At 45.7% G+C, this 17,602-nt stretch overlaps 1 protein-coding gene across 8 annotated transcripts in view; it reads right to left on the minus strand.

Annotated features, from left to right (window-relative positions):
- The window catches only part of LOC135196157 (synergin gamma-like), a 272,072-nt gene that overhangs the window by 171,053 nt on the left and 83,417 nt on the right, over positions 1-17,602 (minus strand). For all 8 annotated transcript variants that reach the window (XM_064222725.1, XM_064222724.1, XM_064222728.1 and 5 more), the window contains exon 3: positions 16,765-17,007. In XM_064222725.1, the coding sequence (XP_064078795.1) occupies positions 16,765-17,007 (243 nt within the window). The remainder of the gene's footprint in view (positions 1-16,764; positions 17,008-17,602) is intronic.

The raw sequence follows: 17,602 nt of genomic DNA on the forward strand, positions 1-17,602 counted from the left end.
AGGACGCGTCTGTGTGGATGGTGATCCCTGGTGGAGGGAACTGAAGGGGTACTGACACTGACAAATTCTTGACTTTCGCCCACGGCCAAAGTCGATTCTTTAGAATCAGAGGACTGAGGATAGTTTTGTCCCTGGACCTGACATTTGCTCGTGAGCGCCAGATTCTGGTTAGGTCTTTCAGTTTGGCTTTCATTAAGACGTTCGTCACTGATGCAAACTGGAGAGAACCCAGGATCCTTTCCTGAGCTCTCCTTGACGCCAGTTTGTGACTTAGAAATTGCTTGACTGACTTCGCTATTTCTTTCCTTTTGGTTGATGGGCTACTCGACAGAGTGGTGGGTGAGGATAGATTCCATTGAATGCCCAGCCACTGAAAGTTTGACTCTGGAGTGAGTCTTGATTTGGTCCTGTTTATCTTGAAGCCTAGATATTCCAGGAACTGAATCACTTTCAGTGTAGCTCTGTTGCATTCCTCGACTGTTGAAGCCCAGATCAACCAATCGTCGAGATACGCTACTACCATAATCCCTTGTGACCTGAGTTGTTGCACTACCACTTCCGCCAGCTTCGTGAACACCCTGGGTGCCACGTTGAGTCCGAAGGGAACTACCTTGAAGGAGAATGTCTGGTCTCCTATCTTGAAACCCAGATACGGACGGAAGTGTCTTGCAATAGGGATATGATAGTAGGCGTCTGTAAGATCGATAGAGGTGGTGACGGCCCCACGGGGAAGTAAGGTCCGCACCTGCGAGATCGTGAGCATCTTGAACTTGTCGCAGCGGATGGCTAAGTTTAAGCGGGACAAGTCTAAGATTACCCTTCTTTTTTGTGAGCCTTTCTTTCTTTTGGCACGCTGAACAAGCGACCTTGAAATTTTAATCTCTTGACTCTCGCTATAGCTCCTTTCTGAAGGAGGTCCTCCGCGTACTCTGTCAATTCTTTGGAAGGAAGTTGACGGAAAGGTCTGGATGGAGGTGGGTTCGTCAACCAGCTCCAACCCAGACCTTTTGACACTATGCTCTGAGCCCATTCGCTGAAGTTCCACCGGTGGCGAAAGTGAAACAGCCTCCCTCCTACCTGAAGTTCTTCATTGGTTCTGGTAACCGCCTCGGCCTCCTCTGAAGTGCTTTCCCCTATTGAAGGGGCCTCCCGATCCTCTCCCACGAAAGGAACGCTTACCTCTGCCTCCCTTACCCGAGCGGTCATACTTCTGTGAAGCTTGACTCTCGAAGGCTTGATTGTAAGCTGGAGAGATGGCATAAGAGGTGGAGGGCTGAGGCTGAGGGGATATCACATAAATTGGCTGTGATTGAGCTTTAGAAGTGGAAGGTTGGGCTGCCTGCACTAAGGGCAACCCAGCTGGAACTTGCTGAGGAAAGCGTGGCTGCTCTTTCTGGTAAGGTTGGAAAAACGCCGGGTTTCCTTTTCCCTGCCCCTTACCTTTAGCTGTTATGTCTTGCCTCCTCTTAGCCGTAAGGCCCAACGGTCCTTAAGGCTCTGGTTCAGCCTCGTAGCCTCTGACTGGACTTCCTTTACCATGGCTTCTGGGAAGTGATCTGCTCCCCAGATGTTAGACGAGAGTAACCTATTCGGCTCATGCCGAATGGTTGCCTCTTGTAGGACATGCTTCCTACAATTCGTTCTAGCAGTGGCAAACTCAAACATATCTGACTGTACCGTTTGAATCAGGGATTTGGTCATGAGCTTAAAGAGCGGTTCTGATCCATAGGCTATGGTTGCTACCTCGGTCATAGCCATAGAGTTATTGATCTGGCTAGTCGCGATTTCGCGTCAAATTCAGCCTGAATAAGGCTATCTGGGAGCCGGGTAGCTTTTACTTTTCACCAAACTGCTCCATAGCACAGTCCGGTTTGATTGCCAGCTGAGAAGGTGTTCGGCAAGTCTTCCCACAATTCTCCGGCTGAGGGGAGTAACGGAGATGTGGGATCTGCTTCCTTCAACTGAGGTATGGGTTCCCCTTCTGGGCCGCTGGGATGGTAGACCTCGCGATCTTGGTCAGGAACGGGAGCGGGGTACTCTCATCCATTGTGAAAATGGTAAAGGGACTCTTAAAAGGTTGTATCTTGGTATTAGAACAATCCATGTCCTCTAAACACCTGAGCCATTCTCTCTGAGCCTGGTCTCGTGAATAGAGGACTGTCTCCTTTGGTACCCTATCATCCCCGAAGGCCATGGCTGAAGGTGTGAGCCTTGCGTAGCCTATGAACGGAGGCTGGAGGTCTTCCGGGTAGAACTCGAAGTCCTCATCCTTCGAGTTCCAAATTCCGGTATAGATGAGACCGTCCTGGAAGGGGGCGTATGACGCTACTCTCCATGGGTTGTTCATAGAGAACGGAGGTAGCGAGTCATACGGAGGAAGCGAGTTCCACTTGTATTGGAAAGTGGAGGAGAGGCTAGAGGAGCTTCTCTCAGTCCGGCTATAAATGGAGTCTTGGGAAGTAATCCTATCCGACAATCGAGAGATCATTTGTTCCATGCTACTCTTTAGGGACCCAACTAGGTCGCCCACCCCTGTTGCAACAGGCCAGCATTGGAGTCCAAAGCCGGTAGCTGCTGCGGAGGTGGAGGGGTGGCTCTGAATCGGAACCAAGGGTAGCGGAACTGGTGACTCTGCCGGAGTGCGAGATCTCTCTCTGGAGGATTTACTCCTCGAGGACTTAGAGCCGGAGCTAGAAGCTTTAGACCTGTCTGCTCCGGGATTCCCAGCCGGAGACTTACGCGAGGAGGATGAAGCCGAGGTCGTTCTCTTAGACGACGACGACGTCTTAGTCAAGGATTTCACTGCTTGACCCTTGACCTTAGGTCTAACCGAAGCGTCAGGAGGAGTATACAATTCATCACCCGTAAAGCCTTGGAAGGATGGAGAGGTTGCAGGAGTAGAAGAAACAGTTACGCCCAAGGGTGACCCTTGGGTGTCCACCTTACCGCCTACCTCGACCAACAGGTCGTCTACACCTACCATAGGTTCTACATTAATATCTAGAGTAGCGACGTCCGTGGAGATATCCTGGTCTTGTCAGTTAATGAGGGCCGCCAGCTGTTGTTGGATGAAGGCGATAGTCGGGGCCGCCTCTACTGGGTCGACGTATCCTGTCGCCTTGCCTCCGGGGAAGATTAATACCGCCAACCGTTTCTCTAGGATGTAGGGCATACCCTTGGCGGCGTTCTTCCCAAAACCGCCGACCCACGCCCGCAGGGTAGCCAGTGCGGTATCCCTCACTGCCGGCGCCTGGAAGAGAGGGCGTAGATTAGATTTAAGAATCACTTAAAACTAAAACTTAAAGTATAACTTAAACTAGATGCCTTAAGTTAAAGTGAATGATGAAAACTTAAGCACTAAAATAGAAGCGGAGCAGCTACTGGAGATGGAATACTTACCCCCAACCCCGTTCCAAAAGCTGGCTCACCAGATCGTAACATATGGTAGCACGTCTCATGGTACCAGACCGCTGGATGTCCCCGTGCGGAGTCGCGCATGGAGCATGGGACCGGCAAACTTCGTGTCCACATGGGTCCTGAAGTGTGGCGGCGCATCCCGGATGCTCACAGTTGGTGGCCTGTAAGTGGGAAGACACATGAGTATCTTAAAGAATATCACTTACAGACTAAAGGACAGAAGAACTCCGTTGCATGCCGGAGCTCGGAAAAAATTTGGGCATAACCCCTCCCTGCATTGCCTGAATAGGCTATATCCCAGGAGATCCGGTAAGACATGTAACGGGAGGGGGGGATGGTTTTAAGGTACTTAAGATAAACTTATAGTTAATCTAACACTTAAACCTAAAACACAAACGAACCGGACCAAGTCCAGTGCGTAGCGGAGTGTAGTAACTCAGCAATACGGTAAGGTTAGCAGGGACCCACTGTATGTTCCGGTCCACTCTACAGGATGGACTAACATCTTTCCACTGGATACCAGGACTCCGGTCAGGAAAGGAGCCCTAGTAAGGTGGGAAAGGGCGAGAAGACATACAGGCTCGAGCTAGCACGGAGCGACAAGGTAGCAACGGAGGGGGGGAAAGGCCAGTACCCCCCACTACGTACCACCCGGCCCGGACCGAGAACCGGAGAGGTCGAGTCCAGTCTGGGTCTGTCCCGACTCCCTAGCCCCTCCGCCTGGGGGGTGGGGAGAGGGAGGCAGGCTCGGGTATGTGGAGCGAGCATGGGCAGACCGACCCACCCTCGCCCGACTCTATGGAAGAGCGGGAGGGGGGGGAAGGGTGACTGGGCAGGCGTCTGGCTGTCTCGTGATCACGTAGTGACCACGAGGCGGTAAGACCAAAAATAAGACAACTAAGCCTAGGACAAACCAACTGATCAGAGATGCTATCGGAAGCAACTGAAACTGAAAAGCGGTAGCATAGGCCCACTGGGCCAAAACCAAACTGATCAGAGAGATGCTAAAGGGAAGCAACCGAACTGATGAGCGGTAGTATAGGCTCAATGAGCCAGGACCTAGGCTAAGCCAGACGCCTAACTAACCTAACTATAACAAAATACATAGTATAAATAAATAAAAATGAAAGAAAGAAAGCAATATAGCAGGAGAAAAAATCCAGGAGTGTACGACTAACCCGAAGGCAAGTCTACCACTCAAAGCTAGTCAGAGGCCGATACTAAGAGCCGGGACTAGGGTCTGGATAGAAGAAGCCTACATAAGGTAAAAGACATGCATGCATGACAAACCTGAGTAGACAGTACCCTAAGTAAAGCGGATAATTAATATAGAGCGTACGTAGATAAGGGGATGTTCTAGGTATGGGAGACCAAGAACGAACCCACCACGAGGCAGAACCATGCTGCCATGCTTCCGACCCAGAGATCGTATTTATACCTAAAAAACGGCAAATACTGTCTCAGGGCCGGAAAAAACCAACTAACCATAAATACTGAGTACTTAACTTAGCTGCTGGGCGATAGCTGCCACGCTCCATTATAGATAAATCCAACGAAAGGGCACAAAAAACACAGAGATAAAAATATCACGTGTGACTCGTGTGCGCTAACTGAAAAGGATGGCCACCAGAGGCGCAGCAGTCGGCAGCATGGGATGGAGTAGTAGTAGTACGAGCTGCTCACTCTGTGGGTCGGCTCCCCTCTTGGAGGGTTTTTGTAGTGGGAGATTTCTATTGGCATTTGGCTCGTGGTAGTGGTCTCACTCGCCTAGTGTTCATACCGACACCCTCCTGGAGGGTGAGCGAGTCAGTTATACTGCCCTTTTTCTTTATTTTATTTATTCTCTGGTATTGTTAGTACATTTAACCCTAGAAATAATAGATTAAAGGATATTTCGCGCAGCGACACGAGCTGAGCCCGAAATTCACATGCAGCATTGTGATCCTGAGTGTGCAGAAATGATGGTATATTATGGGTTTAAAGATTGTAATTATCCCAATCAGCATTTTGAATATTGAATCTTACAGGTGGTGGTATTGTGGCATTATTTAAATAATTTAGGACAATGGGAAAATGGTCACTGGAGTACGAGTCATCCAAAACATCCACTCAAATCTCTCGGCTTCATCAACTGAGCATAATGTGATGTCAACTGACGAAAAAGTTGAGCAAGTATTAGAGAGGTATGTTGGAACATCACTCATTTAGAAAACAAAAGTCATGCTCCACAACAAAACTCTCTATGTTGGCCCCTGATACTGTCAGTAGAGTGGCTAGTATCCCAAAGGGGAGTATGAGCATTAAAATCTACTATAAGTAAGGGGTCAGATAAACAGTTAATTCATTCAGATCGATCGCTGAAGTTTGAATGGAAATTTGGTTGATTGTACAAATTACATACCGTGATCATACTTTTATTGGGCATATATAGTTTGACAGCTGTTATCTGATAGAACAGAGCTGGTATATTTAAAGGTTCATATGTTGTAGGCAGATGTACATGGGGTTGTAGTCCTGTAGGACTCTTTGTAGTTGGGTGGTATAGGTTTTAAATTCTGCAAGTTAACTGCAGATTTTATTTTGTCTCTTGGTTTATACATAGTTGAGATGCTTTGAAGTTTCTTATTGTAGTACAGCGGTCCCCCCTTATTCGCGGGGGATGCGTACCAGACCCCCCGTGAATAGTTAGAACCCGCGAATGTTTGGAACCCCTATAAAAATGCTAAAAACAGCCTATTTTGTTAGTTAAAACTCAAGAAAAACCACTAAAAATGTTCATGACTTAAGGTTTTTTTTAAGTAATATCCCAAAAAGTGCATTTTATGATGAAATTGATAAAAAGACGAAAAATTTGTGGATATTTCTCGTAGAAAATACCGCGAATGCACGAATTTTCCGCGAATAATGCGGGGAGACATTCCCGAGAGAAATCCGTGGATGTGTGAGTCCGCGAATCCGGAGAATGTGAATATACGGGGTCCCACTGTATTTATTTGTTGAGAATTAAACTCAACAGTTGACTGTTTTTCATAACTGATTATTAATGTGTCTATTTTTGTTTTAATTATTTCCTTCTTGTATTGCAAAGATTCAGAACGTAGTCCATCCTCATGATGGTGGGCTAAAGGACATTTTCACAGTCGAACAAATTACTCATGCAATTCCAGATTGAGGTCTTCTGTTTTGGTTAGTAATTGGTTGCAAGCACTTATAAAGCACTCATTACAACCACAAGACTGAGCATGCTTGTTATTCGTAATTGTCGATTCAGTCTTTCTGATATGAGTATTGCCCCCTTTATTGAAAGCTGATTTTCCTGCATTGGAAACTTCCGATTTTGTGTTTTGATTGTTTTTGTCCTCTGCGGTAAGGAATGTTGATTTAAGGAACTACCTGATTTACTATTAAAAGATTTTGGTTAAGTGGAAGATTGATGTGTATTACACAAATTTTGATTCACATCAATAGTCCGATTTAATTGGTGCCACACAAGGAAGTACTGTAATCAGTGTCACAGGTTGGGATTGTTAGAGTGTGGTTAACTGGTCCATTACCAGTCTGTTGCTGATTATTACCTTGTTGTATATGTGATAAGGCTAGAGGGCAGTTGTGAACCCCCACTTGTGATGAAGTCAGCATAATTTCTTTTTTGAATTCCTCACTTGATGCAGGTAGGGTTTCTTTGAATTGACTGCACTTCTCAACGTTTGATTTTTTTCCTTTAGGAGGAGTTCTTTCCAGGATACTTTTCTTTCTGTCATTTTGGGAGTTAGAGTTATTTGATTTTTTCTTCCATTGGAGTTCCCAATAGCAAAGCTATCAGAATCTTCAATGTTAATAGCAGCAGCAGTGGAGAGAATGCTGTACTTATTTTGGATGTTAGTACTATAAGCATGTTGGATATGTACGATATCTTCATTATTCTGCTGCTTGATATTATGTCGGTTAAGTTTTAGGTTTTTAACAGCAGTTGTATAAATGGGATTTTGGATGAATCAAGAACCCCACTTCCCTTTAACTCCAGTCTAGCTTCTTTAGCTGTCATTCCTGTTCTTGTCATTAACAGTTTAAGCTCCGTATTGTATTGGTAAAAGGAGCACTTTTTAGATCTAGCATGATGAGCTAACCCACACTTGGCACACTTAGGAGGGCTACAGTTACAATTGGTAGTATGCTCTTCAGATAAGAAAACTGCACATAGTATTGTCTTATTATTACATCTTTTCTATGTGTGGCCAAATTTTGAGCATTGTGTGTACTGAAGTGGTTTGGGTGTAATTCTCTACTTTACCCAAGAATTTTAATCGTAAGTGGAAGACTTTGGCCAGTAAATTTTACCTTTTCAATTTCAATTTCTTTATTCTTACCCTTTCAGCTCTGAATTGAATAAACTTCTAGGTCATGGATACTATTATACCTTAGTTTAAGGGAGTCAAGTAGCAAGTGTCTTGGAGGTAGATCTTCACCCTCAATGTTAGGTAAGATGACTGTACCTTGTACATAATTTACCATTTCATGGCTTATAATTGTTACTTTTATGCCATTAATTTCTCTTATGTTAAAAAAGGCAGTGGACTGTTTTTAAGTGGTTATTTCTAGTAACTACTCATTAGGTTTAGTATATCTGCAGTCCATTTCTTGGGATGGACACAGGTTCAGTAATTTGTTTTCAACTATAGCAATTGGAATTTTATGTTCTGCTTTAAGGATCAGGAATCTTGACCAGTTCTCTGATCCAAAAAGGTGGTCAAAATGCACCAGTGTAGGGTCCAGTCGGAAGTTTCTTTTCCTTTTTGGGGCTTGCTTTGTGTGTGATGCTAGTGTTGGGGGGTTACAACATTGGAATATACCAAGAGGTTTTTTACTTTTTTAAATTTTAATTTTATTGCTCCCCGACGGGTGATCTGATACTTCACTTGAGGCAGGATGGTGGTTATTTGACGCGCTAGCGTCATCCACAACTATGCAAGGGTGGTTAGAGGAGGGGGTCCCAGCAGTCGCCCGCCAACTGTGACGCGACTGTACCATCAGAGGGCCCAGGGGTACTCAAATTTTTATTTATATTTTACATAAAGATTAGAGAGAGAAAAAAAACCTAAAAACCTTAAAAAAATATCATCAGCCTTTCATGGAGTTTAATCTTTCACCAATGGCACCAATGGCACAGGTGAGAACTGACTCCCAAATGTCCACGTCCCTACCCTACCCCACAGCGGATGGCACAACATGATTAGTGTGGCCCAAGTGTAAGCTAAACCTGCTTTGGTAGGACTGAGAGTATTACAGGCATACAATCATCCCCACCCTAATCATGTTATGGGCAAACAGGATAGAATACCAAGAATCCTATCTCCACAACCAGACCCACACTGGAATCCATGGTCCAGCCCTGAAGAATAGTTCTGCCCTTTGAGATATCAAATTGATATCCCTCAGGTCCAAACACTATCGGGTAGTTGATGGTCCTACCACAGTTTCCACTATTTAGCTTCGGATATAAACCCTGTCCCAGCTATGATATCTTTCCTTATTTATCAGGTCCAATAAATTTTTGCAAAAGTGGAAAATTCCACAAACATTAATATGATATTGTTATAATACAATAAAGTTTCATACATACTTACCTGGCAGATATATACATAGCTAAGACTCCGTCGTCCTCGACAGAAATTCAAATTTCGCGCCACTCGCTACAGGTAGGTCAGGTGATCTACCGGCCTGCCCTGGGTGGCAGGACTAGGAACCATTCCCGTTTTCTACTCATATATTTTCTCTTCCACCTGTCTCCTTGCGGGGAGGCTGGGTGGGCCCTAATCGTATATATCTGCCAGGTAAGTATGTATGAAACTTTATTGTATTATAACAATATCATTTTCATACAATCAACTTACCTGTCAGATATATACATAGCTGATTGGCACCCTTCGGTGGAGGGTAAGAGACAGCTACTACTAGAATAGACAGGTAAACAACATCTGTTGTAGGTATAAAATAAAAACCTTGGTTCCTACCTGATAGGTGGTAGACTTCGTGGGTGTTTTCCCCGTAGTCTGCATCACCTCAAGAAACTTTAGCGAGATATGTGATCTATGGCCAAGAATTCTTGTGGGTCTGCCGAAGGGGTCTTATCCACTTACTCGGCAGAGCCTGAAAGGACTTTGTCAATGGGTGCTGATCCGCTTACATGACAACACACCTTATTAAGGAGCATACAACCAATCCCGACCACCTGATCCTAACCACCATGTTAGTATTAAAAATTGCTCAGAGTTATCCCCAACTCTTCGCAACAACCGTAACTCAACCACAATGCACAAGCACACAATAATTTTTCAAAAAAAATTTTATCTAATATCAGATATCACAAGAGTTCCTTACTAAACTGAAGTGACTGGCCGCTTGTGCGGCAACTGCACTTGTTCAGCAGAAAGTCTAGAACATATCTATTAGACTTAAGTAGTAAATAAAAAAAAAAAAGTTAAGGATTGTTGTAAGCTCCTGTACCCAGGATTGTGCCCGCAGACACAAAAGGACCTAATGAAAAACATTTTTCATAGGTCACACGCACGTCCTTCAAATAGTGAGCCGCAAACACAGAATTACATCTCCAATATGTCGCTTCCAAGATATTCTTCAGCGACATATTTCTCTGAAAAGAGAGAGACGTAGCCACTGCTCTCACTTCATGAGCTCTAACTCTCAGAAGTTTTAAAGAATCGTCCGTGCAAGCCTTATGAGCGTCCATAATTACGTTCCTGACAAAAAAGGCTAATGCATTCTTAGACATAGGTCTTGATGGATCCTTCACTGAGCACCACAGGCCTTGTCTAGAGCCTCCCAACTGTTCCTTCTTCTTTAAGTAAAACTTTAAAGCCCTTACCGGGCAAAGAGACCTCTCCGGTTCCCTGCCGACGAGACCCGATAATCCTTTTATTTCGAAGTTTCTCGGCCAGGGGTTCGAAGGATTTTCATTCTTCGCTAAGAATAATTCCTTGAAGGAACAGATGGCTGAATCTACCTTGAACCCGACTTTGTCACTAAGGGCGTGCAGTTCGCTAACCCTTTTTGCCGTCGCCAGTGACAAAAGGAATAAACATTTTCTTGTTATGTCACGAAACGAGGCCAAATGTAGGGGTTCAAATCTCTCTGAAGTCAAGAACTTCAGTACTACGTCTAGATTCCAGTTAGGGGGAGAAGTCATTCTAGACTTCTTGGTCTCAAATGACCTAATCAGATCATGCAGATCCTTATTGTTTCCCAAATCTAGGCCTCTATTCCTAAAGACGGCCGATAGCATACTCCTATAGCCCTTTATCGTGGCTACGGAGAGGTGCAACTCTTCCCTCAGAAATAACAGAAAGTCAGCTATTTCTGCTACAGAGGTACTGGAGGGGAGGGGACAACTCTTTGACTTACACCACCTTCTAAAAACTTCCCACTTGGATTGATAAACCCGGATAGTGGAAGTTCTCCGGGCTCTAGCGATCGAGCTTGCTGCTTTACTAGAAAAGCCTCTCGCTCTGACAAGTCTTTCGATAGTCGAAAGGCAGTCAGAGCGAGAGCGGGGAGGTTTTGATGAAACCTCTCGAAGTGTGGTTGTCTGAGAAGATCCCTCCTTTGTGGAAGGGATCTGGGGAAGTCTACTATCCACTCCAGTACCTCTGGAAACCATTCTTGAGCTGGCCAAAAGGGGGCTATCAGGGTCATTCTTGTCCCCTTTGAAGTCACAAACTTCCTGAGTACTTGCCCCCCAGAATGCTTGAATGGGGAAATGCGTAAACGTCTATCCTGAGACCAATCTAGTAGGAAGGCGTCCTACTGCTAGAGCTCTGGGATCTTCTACTACTGAACAGAAGACTTCCAGTCTCCTCGAGAGAACGTGGCAAAGAGGTCGACATGAGGAGTTCCCCAAAGGGACCAGAGCTTGAGGCAAACTTCTGAGTGGAGGGTCCACTCGGTATGAAGGACCTGGTTCCTCCTGCTCAGCCTGTCCGCTCGTACGTTCTTTACTCCCTGAACGAACCTCGTCAAGAGAGAGATGTTCCTCTGGGATGTCCACAACAGCAGTTCTCTCGTGAGTTCGTAAAGGGCATACGAGTGAGTACCTCCTTGCTTCCGAATGTATGCCAGAGCGGTTGTATTGTCCGCATTTACTTGAACTATTTTGTTGCAAACTAACGGTTCGAAGCTCTTTAGAGCTAGGTGTACAGCTAAGCAGTTCTTTGCAGTTTATGTGCCAGGACACTTGAAGCAGCATTCCAAGTGCCTGACACTTCGTCTCTTTCCTCCCAACGTTGCTCCCCAACCTTTTTTCCGACGCGTCGGAAAACAATACAAGGTTTGGGCTCTGTATTTCCAGGGAAGTACCTTTGTTTTCCCTCAGTGGGAGTAACCACCATTCTAGATGACGTTTTATCAGATCTGGAATGGGAAAAAAGTCCGAGAGTAGTCCTGTCTTCATGTTCCACGAACTTCTGAGGAAGAACTGAAGAGGACGGAGATGAAGTCTTCCTAGGTGAAAGAACTGTCGACGAGGAAAGGGTCCCTAACAGGCTCAACCATTCCCTCGCCGAGTCCGTTCCTTCCTTAGGAAGAGAGAGACTTTTTCTAAGCCTCTCGCTAGTCTCTCTTGAGAAGGAAATACTCGAAAACCCCGAGAATCCATCCGAATCCCCAGATAGACCAAGTTCTGGCTGGGGATCAGTTGGGACTTCTCGAGGTTCACGAGTAATCCTAAAGTCTTTATCAGGTTTAGTGTCACATTCAGGTCCTCCAAACACTGTTCCTCTGACTTTGCTCTGATAAGCCAGTCGTCTAGATAAAGAGATATACTGATTCCTTTCAGATGAAGCCATCTCGCCACATTTTTTCAAAGGTTCGTGAAAACCTGAGGCGCCGTCGACAGGCCGAAGCACAAGGCTCTGAATTGGAAGATCCTTCCCCCCGTCATGAAACGGAGGTACTTCTTCGACGAAGGTTATGGATCGGGTGGGGACGTGAAAATATGCGTCCTGGAGATCCAGAGACACCATCCAATCCCCTTGGCGAAGAGCCGCCAGGACTGAAGCAGAGGTTTCCATGGAGAACTTCTGTTTTTGAACAAACTTGTTCAGAGCGCTGACGTCCAGAACTGGTCTCCATCCCCCCGAGGCTTTCGCAACCAAGAAAAGACGATTGTAAAACCCCACCGGGGAGCTTTGATCCAGCACAAGTTCTATAGCTCTCTTGTCCCACTCTGATCCACCATTTGTTGAAGAGTATCTTTCAACACAGGGTCCTTGTAATTGGCGGACAATTCCCTTGGAGTTGACGTCAGGGGAGGATTGTCCAGGAAAGGAATGAGATATCCCTTCTGAAGAACCGACATCGACCAAGGATCTGCGTCGATGCGAGTCCAGGCTTCCGCAAATCCCCGGAGCCTGGCACCTACTGGTGTTTGGAGGAGCGTCACTTCACTTTCCCCTTTTAAAGGGGCGGAACGAGGCTCGACCTCTCTTCTCGGTCGTTTTCCTTTTAGCGGTAACTCTAGTTGGAGGGCCGCCTCGAAAGGGCCGAACAGGAGTAGCCGTCCCTTTTCTTTTCTCCCATCATTACTGGTCTCTTCTTCCTGGACGATTGCAGGAGAAGATCTTGAGTCGCTTTTTCCGTCAGCGATCGTGAAATATCCTTCACCAACTGTGACGGGAACAGAAAATCAGACCTAGGGGCGAATAACAACGCTGCTCTTTGAGAGTGTGATACTGCTTTCGTCAAGAAAGCGCTAAACACAGATCTCTTCTTCAAGAGACCTGCTCCAAACAAGGAAGAAACTTCCCCTGAGCCGTCTTGCACCGCCTTGTCAATACATGACAGAATGCTATGTACCCTCCCCGGTTTCCAGCCGCCCTTCAGGGGCATGAGCCTTCTTGGACATCACCCCGGACGGGACCAATCTAGGAAGTTAAAGACTTCTAGAATGTGAAAAAGTCCCTTGAGGAGATGATCCAACTCAGAAAGGCCCCAAGTAATCTTAGCTGTGTGGAAGGGCTATGTCTCCTGGATGCGTCTACCAGACTGGAAAAATCGCTCAGCTGAAGCAGGGAGGAGTGAGACCCATATTCTCCCCAGTCTGGTACCAAATCCCTCTCTTGCCGGTCAGTCTAGGGGGAGGCATGCAAAAAACTGTCCTTACTAGCTCCTTCTTAGTAAGCATCCAGTTATCCAGCGATTGCAGCGCTCTCTTCATAGAAATCGTCGGTCTCATCTTCACGAAAGCCGACGATTTCGGAGTCTTCGAGCATGAAAACAGAGAACGAGGCGAAGGAGGAGCGGCAGGTATCAATGCGTCTCCGTATTCCTGGAGAAGGAGAGCTGTCAAGACTTTGTAGTTCGACAGTCCTTCCTTACTGTGAGACTCGTCCTCTGATTCCTCTTCCATAATCGGATCAGTAGGCGAGACCACTTCTCGTTCCGGGTCTTCTTGTCCAACAATTCTCTCTACTGGGGACAAACTCCTAATAGGAGAGGGGCTAAGAGAGTGTAAAGAGCTCCTATGCTTGACTGGCTCTTCGTACTTGGCTGGAGCCTCGCGCCTGGCTGGCGCCTCGCGCCTGGCTGGCGCCTCGCGTTGGTGGCTGGCGTCGCGCCTGGCTGACTCCTCGCGCTTGGCTGGCGCCTCGCGCCTGGCAAGATCCTCGCGCTTGGCTGGCGTCTCGCGCCCGACTGACTCTTCGCGCTTGGCTGGCGCCTCGCGCCTGATTGGTGCCTCGCGCCTCTGAAAAGTCTCGCGCCTGACTGACACCTCGTGCCTTGTTGAAGACTCGCGTCTTCCTGAAGTCCCCTCCTTGCGTGACCGATGTTCTTCTTGAGCCTCACGCTTGGATGAAAGCTCCCGCCTGTCTGTTACTCCGCGCTCGGCTGAAGCTACTGATCTGGCAGACGTATCCCATCTGGGAGAATCCTCTCGTCTGTAAAGCGTTTCTCGCTTGTCCGACTCTCTCTTAGAGGACGCTTCTCGTCTGTAGGACGCCTCGCGCTTGGCTGTTGCTACGCGCTTGTCTGGCGGATCCAGGTCTTCCCACGAGTCTCTATCTGAGACCTCAAAAGACTCACGTCTCACAGGAGCCTCACTCCTGGTGGGAGAAGGAAGACGAGTCTTCTTGACCGGCAGTCTGACGTCTTTCTTACGAGGAGGATCCTTCGAAAGGACTCCTACTAGGGCGGAAAGCTGTTCCTGTACCGCCAAAATGATCCTTTTGGACGCTTCTCCTGCGTCTTCTTGAACGGGAGAGGAAGACCTCGAAGGAGTGTTGGCCCTATCATGGGACGGCGAAACCCTCTTCGCCTTCTTGATAGAAGGAGGTTCTTCTTCCGAAAAGCGTTCTGGGCTTGAATCCAAGCCAGGATCTCTCCAGTACCTTTTCAGGGGCCTGGACAAGTCTGAATCCTTCCACCCTCGTTTAGGAGAGGGAGAAGCGGACGAAGAGAAGCACTCTCTGAGGACGCTTTTTCGATAGCGGTCCTGAGCAGGCTGTCTATACACAGCACCTGCTGAAGGGACGCCTGACCGGGGGAATTCTCCACAACCTCCGTACGGCTTTCGACTTTCCTTCTCCTCTGGGCTTGGGAGCTTGGAAGAGGTCTAGGCCTGGGAGCGTCGCAGAGACGGTCAGACGCCCCCTCCACAACACTGGGGACACTCACTTCACTAAAGTCACTTTCACCTTCCTTACCTTTTATGGCAGCCATTTCGGATTTCATCCTGTGAAGCGTAGCCTTCAGTTCAGCAATTTCAGAAGCTGAATCTGAATGTACGGCTAGTGAGGGTCCTGATACAGAATCATAATTAAGAGAAGAGTTAGAATCTAAAGGCTCAATAGGCCTTGTACAACTACCCGCCATCTTAGATGCAGCCCTTCTGACTCTATCCCTTTCTAACTTCTTCAAGTAAGAAGTTAGAGTCTTCCATTCCTCAACATTCAACCTTTCACACTCATGACAGGTAGAAATTAGAAATAGAACAATCAAAACCCCTACATTTGCGACATACAGTGTGAGGATCAACCGAAGCTTTCGGTATCCTCACCTTGCAGCCTACATTCACACACATTCTCACACAAACACTTGAATCAGACATTCTGAAGAAAAATTCCAAAAGCAAGTCCAAATCCAGTCCACAGTAGCGAATGCCAAAACAACGATCCAGGTACGTCACCAAAAGTCCACAAAAAGATGATCAATTGCTTAGAAAAGCGAATTCCAGTCAAGAGGAGGCAGCAACGATGTTGATACCACCGGCGACAGAAAATATATGAGTAGAAAACGGGAATGGTTCCTAGTCCTGCCACCCAGGGCAGGCCGGTAGATCACCTGACCTACCTGTAGCGAGTGGCGCGAAATTTGAATTTCTGTCGAGGACGACGGAGTCTTAGCTATGTATATATCTGACAGGTAAGTTGATTGTATGAAACCAAATAATTATTATTATGATAAATAGGACTCTTGGACTCGAACCCTGGAACAAATTCCTGGGGTTCAAGAGCCCCCCCACCACTTCAAGGTGGTCCCAGGTTGAGGAGGATATTACAAATAACTGGGGAACTTCTTTAAAACAAAATCCATTTATGTAGTTTGATTACTATAAAATACTATTAGGGGTATACTACTGTACAGTAGACCCCCCATATATGCAGGGAATGGGTACCAGACACCCCCGTATATGCAGGGGCTGGATTACCAGACCCCCACGGGAATAGCTAAAATCCGGGAATACTTAAAACCCTCTAAAAATCCTTAGAACTGCCTACTTTGATAGCTAAAACTCCAAAATACCTCTAAAAATGGTTATACCCAAATTTTTAATAATTTTATCACAATAAGTGCATTAAGTCACGAAAATTATGTGAAAATGCAGTAATCTATGAATATTTCTCAGTGAAAAATACATACAGCATGTCTACGCTTCTAACAACCTGGTTAACAAGTTCAACGACCTATCCAGCTCACACTGGATTCCTACGGAATGAAAAAGTTTATGAGCTACAACAGCAAATTGCTCTTTGCTTAACACATGCATGCATGAAGAAGTGTTATCCAGTGGAATGCCTGAACAGATAAAAGGTGTTCTCCTTTTGGAGTGAATACAAGGAACTGCTGGCTGTGGTACTAGGGTGATGGAACTGACAGTTTTGTTATCAAAATATTCCTTACACTCTGAAAGCCAAGAGCACTGTAACAATCAGTGTTTTTATCTAATGGTGCTGCTAAAAATTAAACATTTTACACTATGCAATTCTCAAGACAAAAAGCACAACTGTTAATGACACTTCCCTCTACAGGTCAATCTAAAAAATGCTTAGGACATCATACCTTTCTGGAGTTGCTGAAAGCTTTTAGCCTCATCTTCTGCTCATCAAACTGTCTCTGTTTCATCATTTGATCATAAAACTTTTTTTGTTCCTCTGCTACTTTCTTCTGAGCTTCAATCCACTGTTGTTGCTGGTAGTGCTGCTGTGGATAAAGTTGTTGAGGTTGTTGATACTGGTGAAATCCTTGCTGTTGCTGCTGTGGCATAGGCTGGACACCAACAGCTGCAGCACTTGCCATGCCCATCTACCAAAATATTTCCACAGTTAAGTTTGTACTATTGTTTTTCAATATAAAAATCGTTCATTTTATAGCTTATTACTGACATAAGTACTATCAACAAAACTATACACAATATCACAACCCAGAATGTACAGAGCTGATTTTAACAGTTAAAATGAAAGTGCATTATTACTCAAAATTATTTTACATATACGTAATATTTTTTTCCAAATGCAGTCGCTACACAAAATGAAGCCAATCAAGAAATCCAATTCCATGCCTACAAACTTTTAGTACCAAAGTTCTGTTGTATAAACTCCAAATTTCCATAAACATACTAACCAGATAACAGTACATATAAAACTGATAACAAAAGATTTGAGGAAACTGATGAGCACAAAAATGACATTACATATAATAAAATAAATTTTTGTATCCTATACCTACCAAGTAATTACATAGCTGAGTTTCTAACACTACAGCAGCTAAAAATATGAACAATTTTGGAAATCACAGTGGCGCTCTTTTGTTTTGGCTGTATGTAGATCACCACACCCTCTTTCAGAGAAGAATAGGTACAACGTAGCTCAACAGAACAATTTGTTTGTGCTCTATGTCC

The sequence above is a fragment of the Macrobrachium nipponense genome, chromosome 17 (genome assembly GCF_015104395.2).
Source record: "Macrobrachium nipponense isolate FS-2020 chromosome 17, ASM1510439v2, whole genome shotgun sequence".
Classification (NCBI taxonomy): domain Eukaryota; kingdom Metazoa; phylum Arthropoda; class Malacostraca; order Decapoda; family Palaemonidae; genus Macrobrachium; species Macrobrachium nipponense.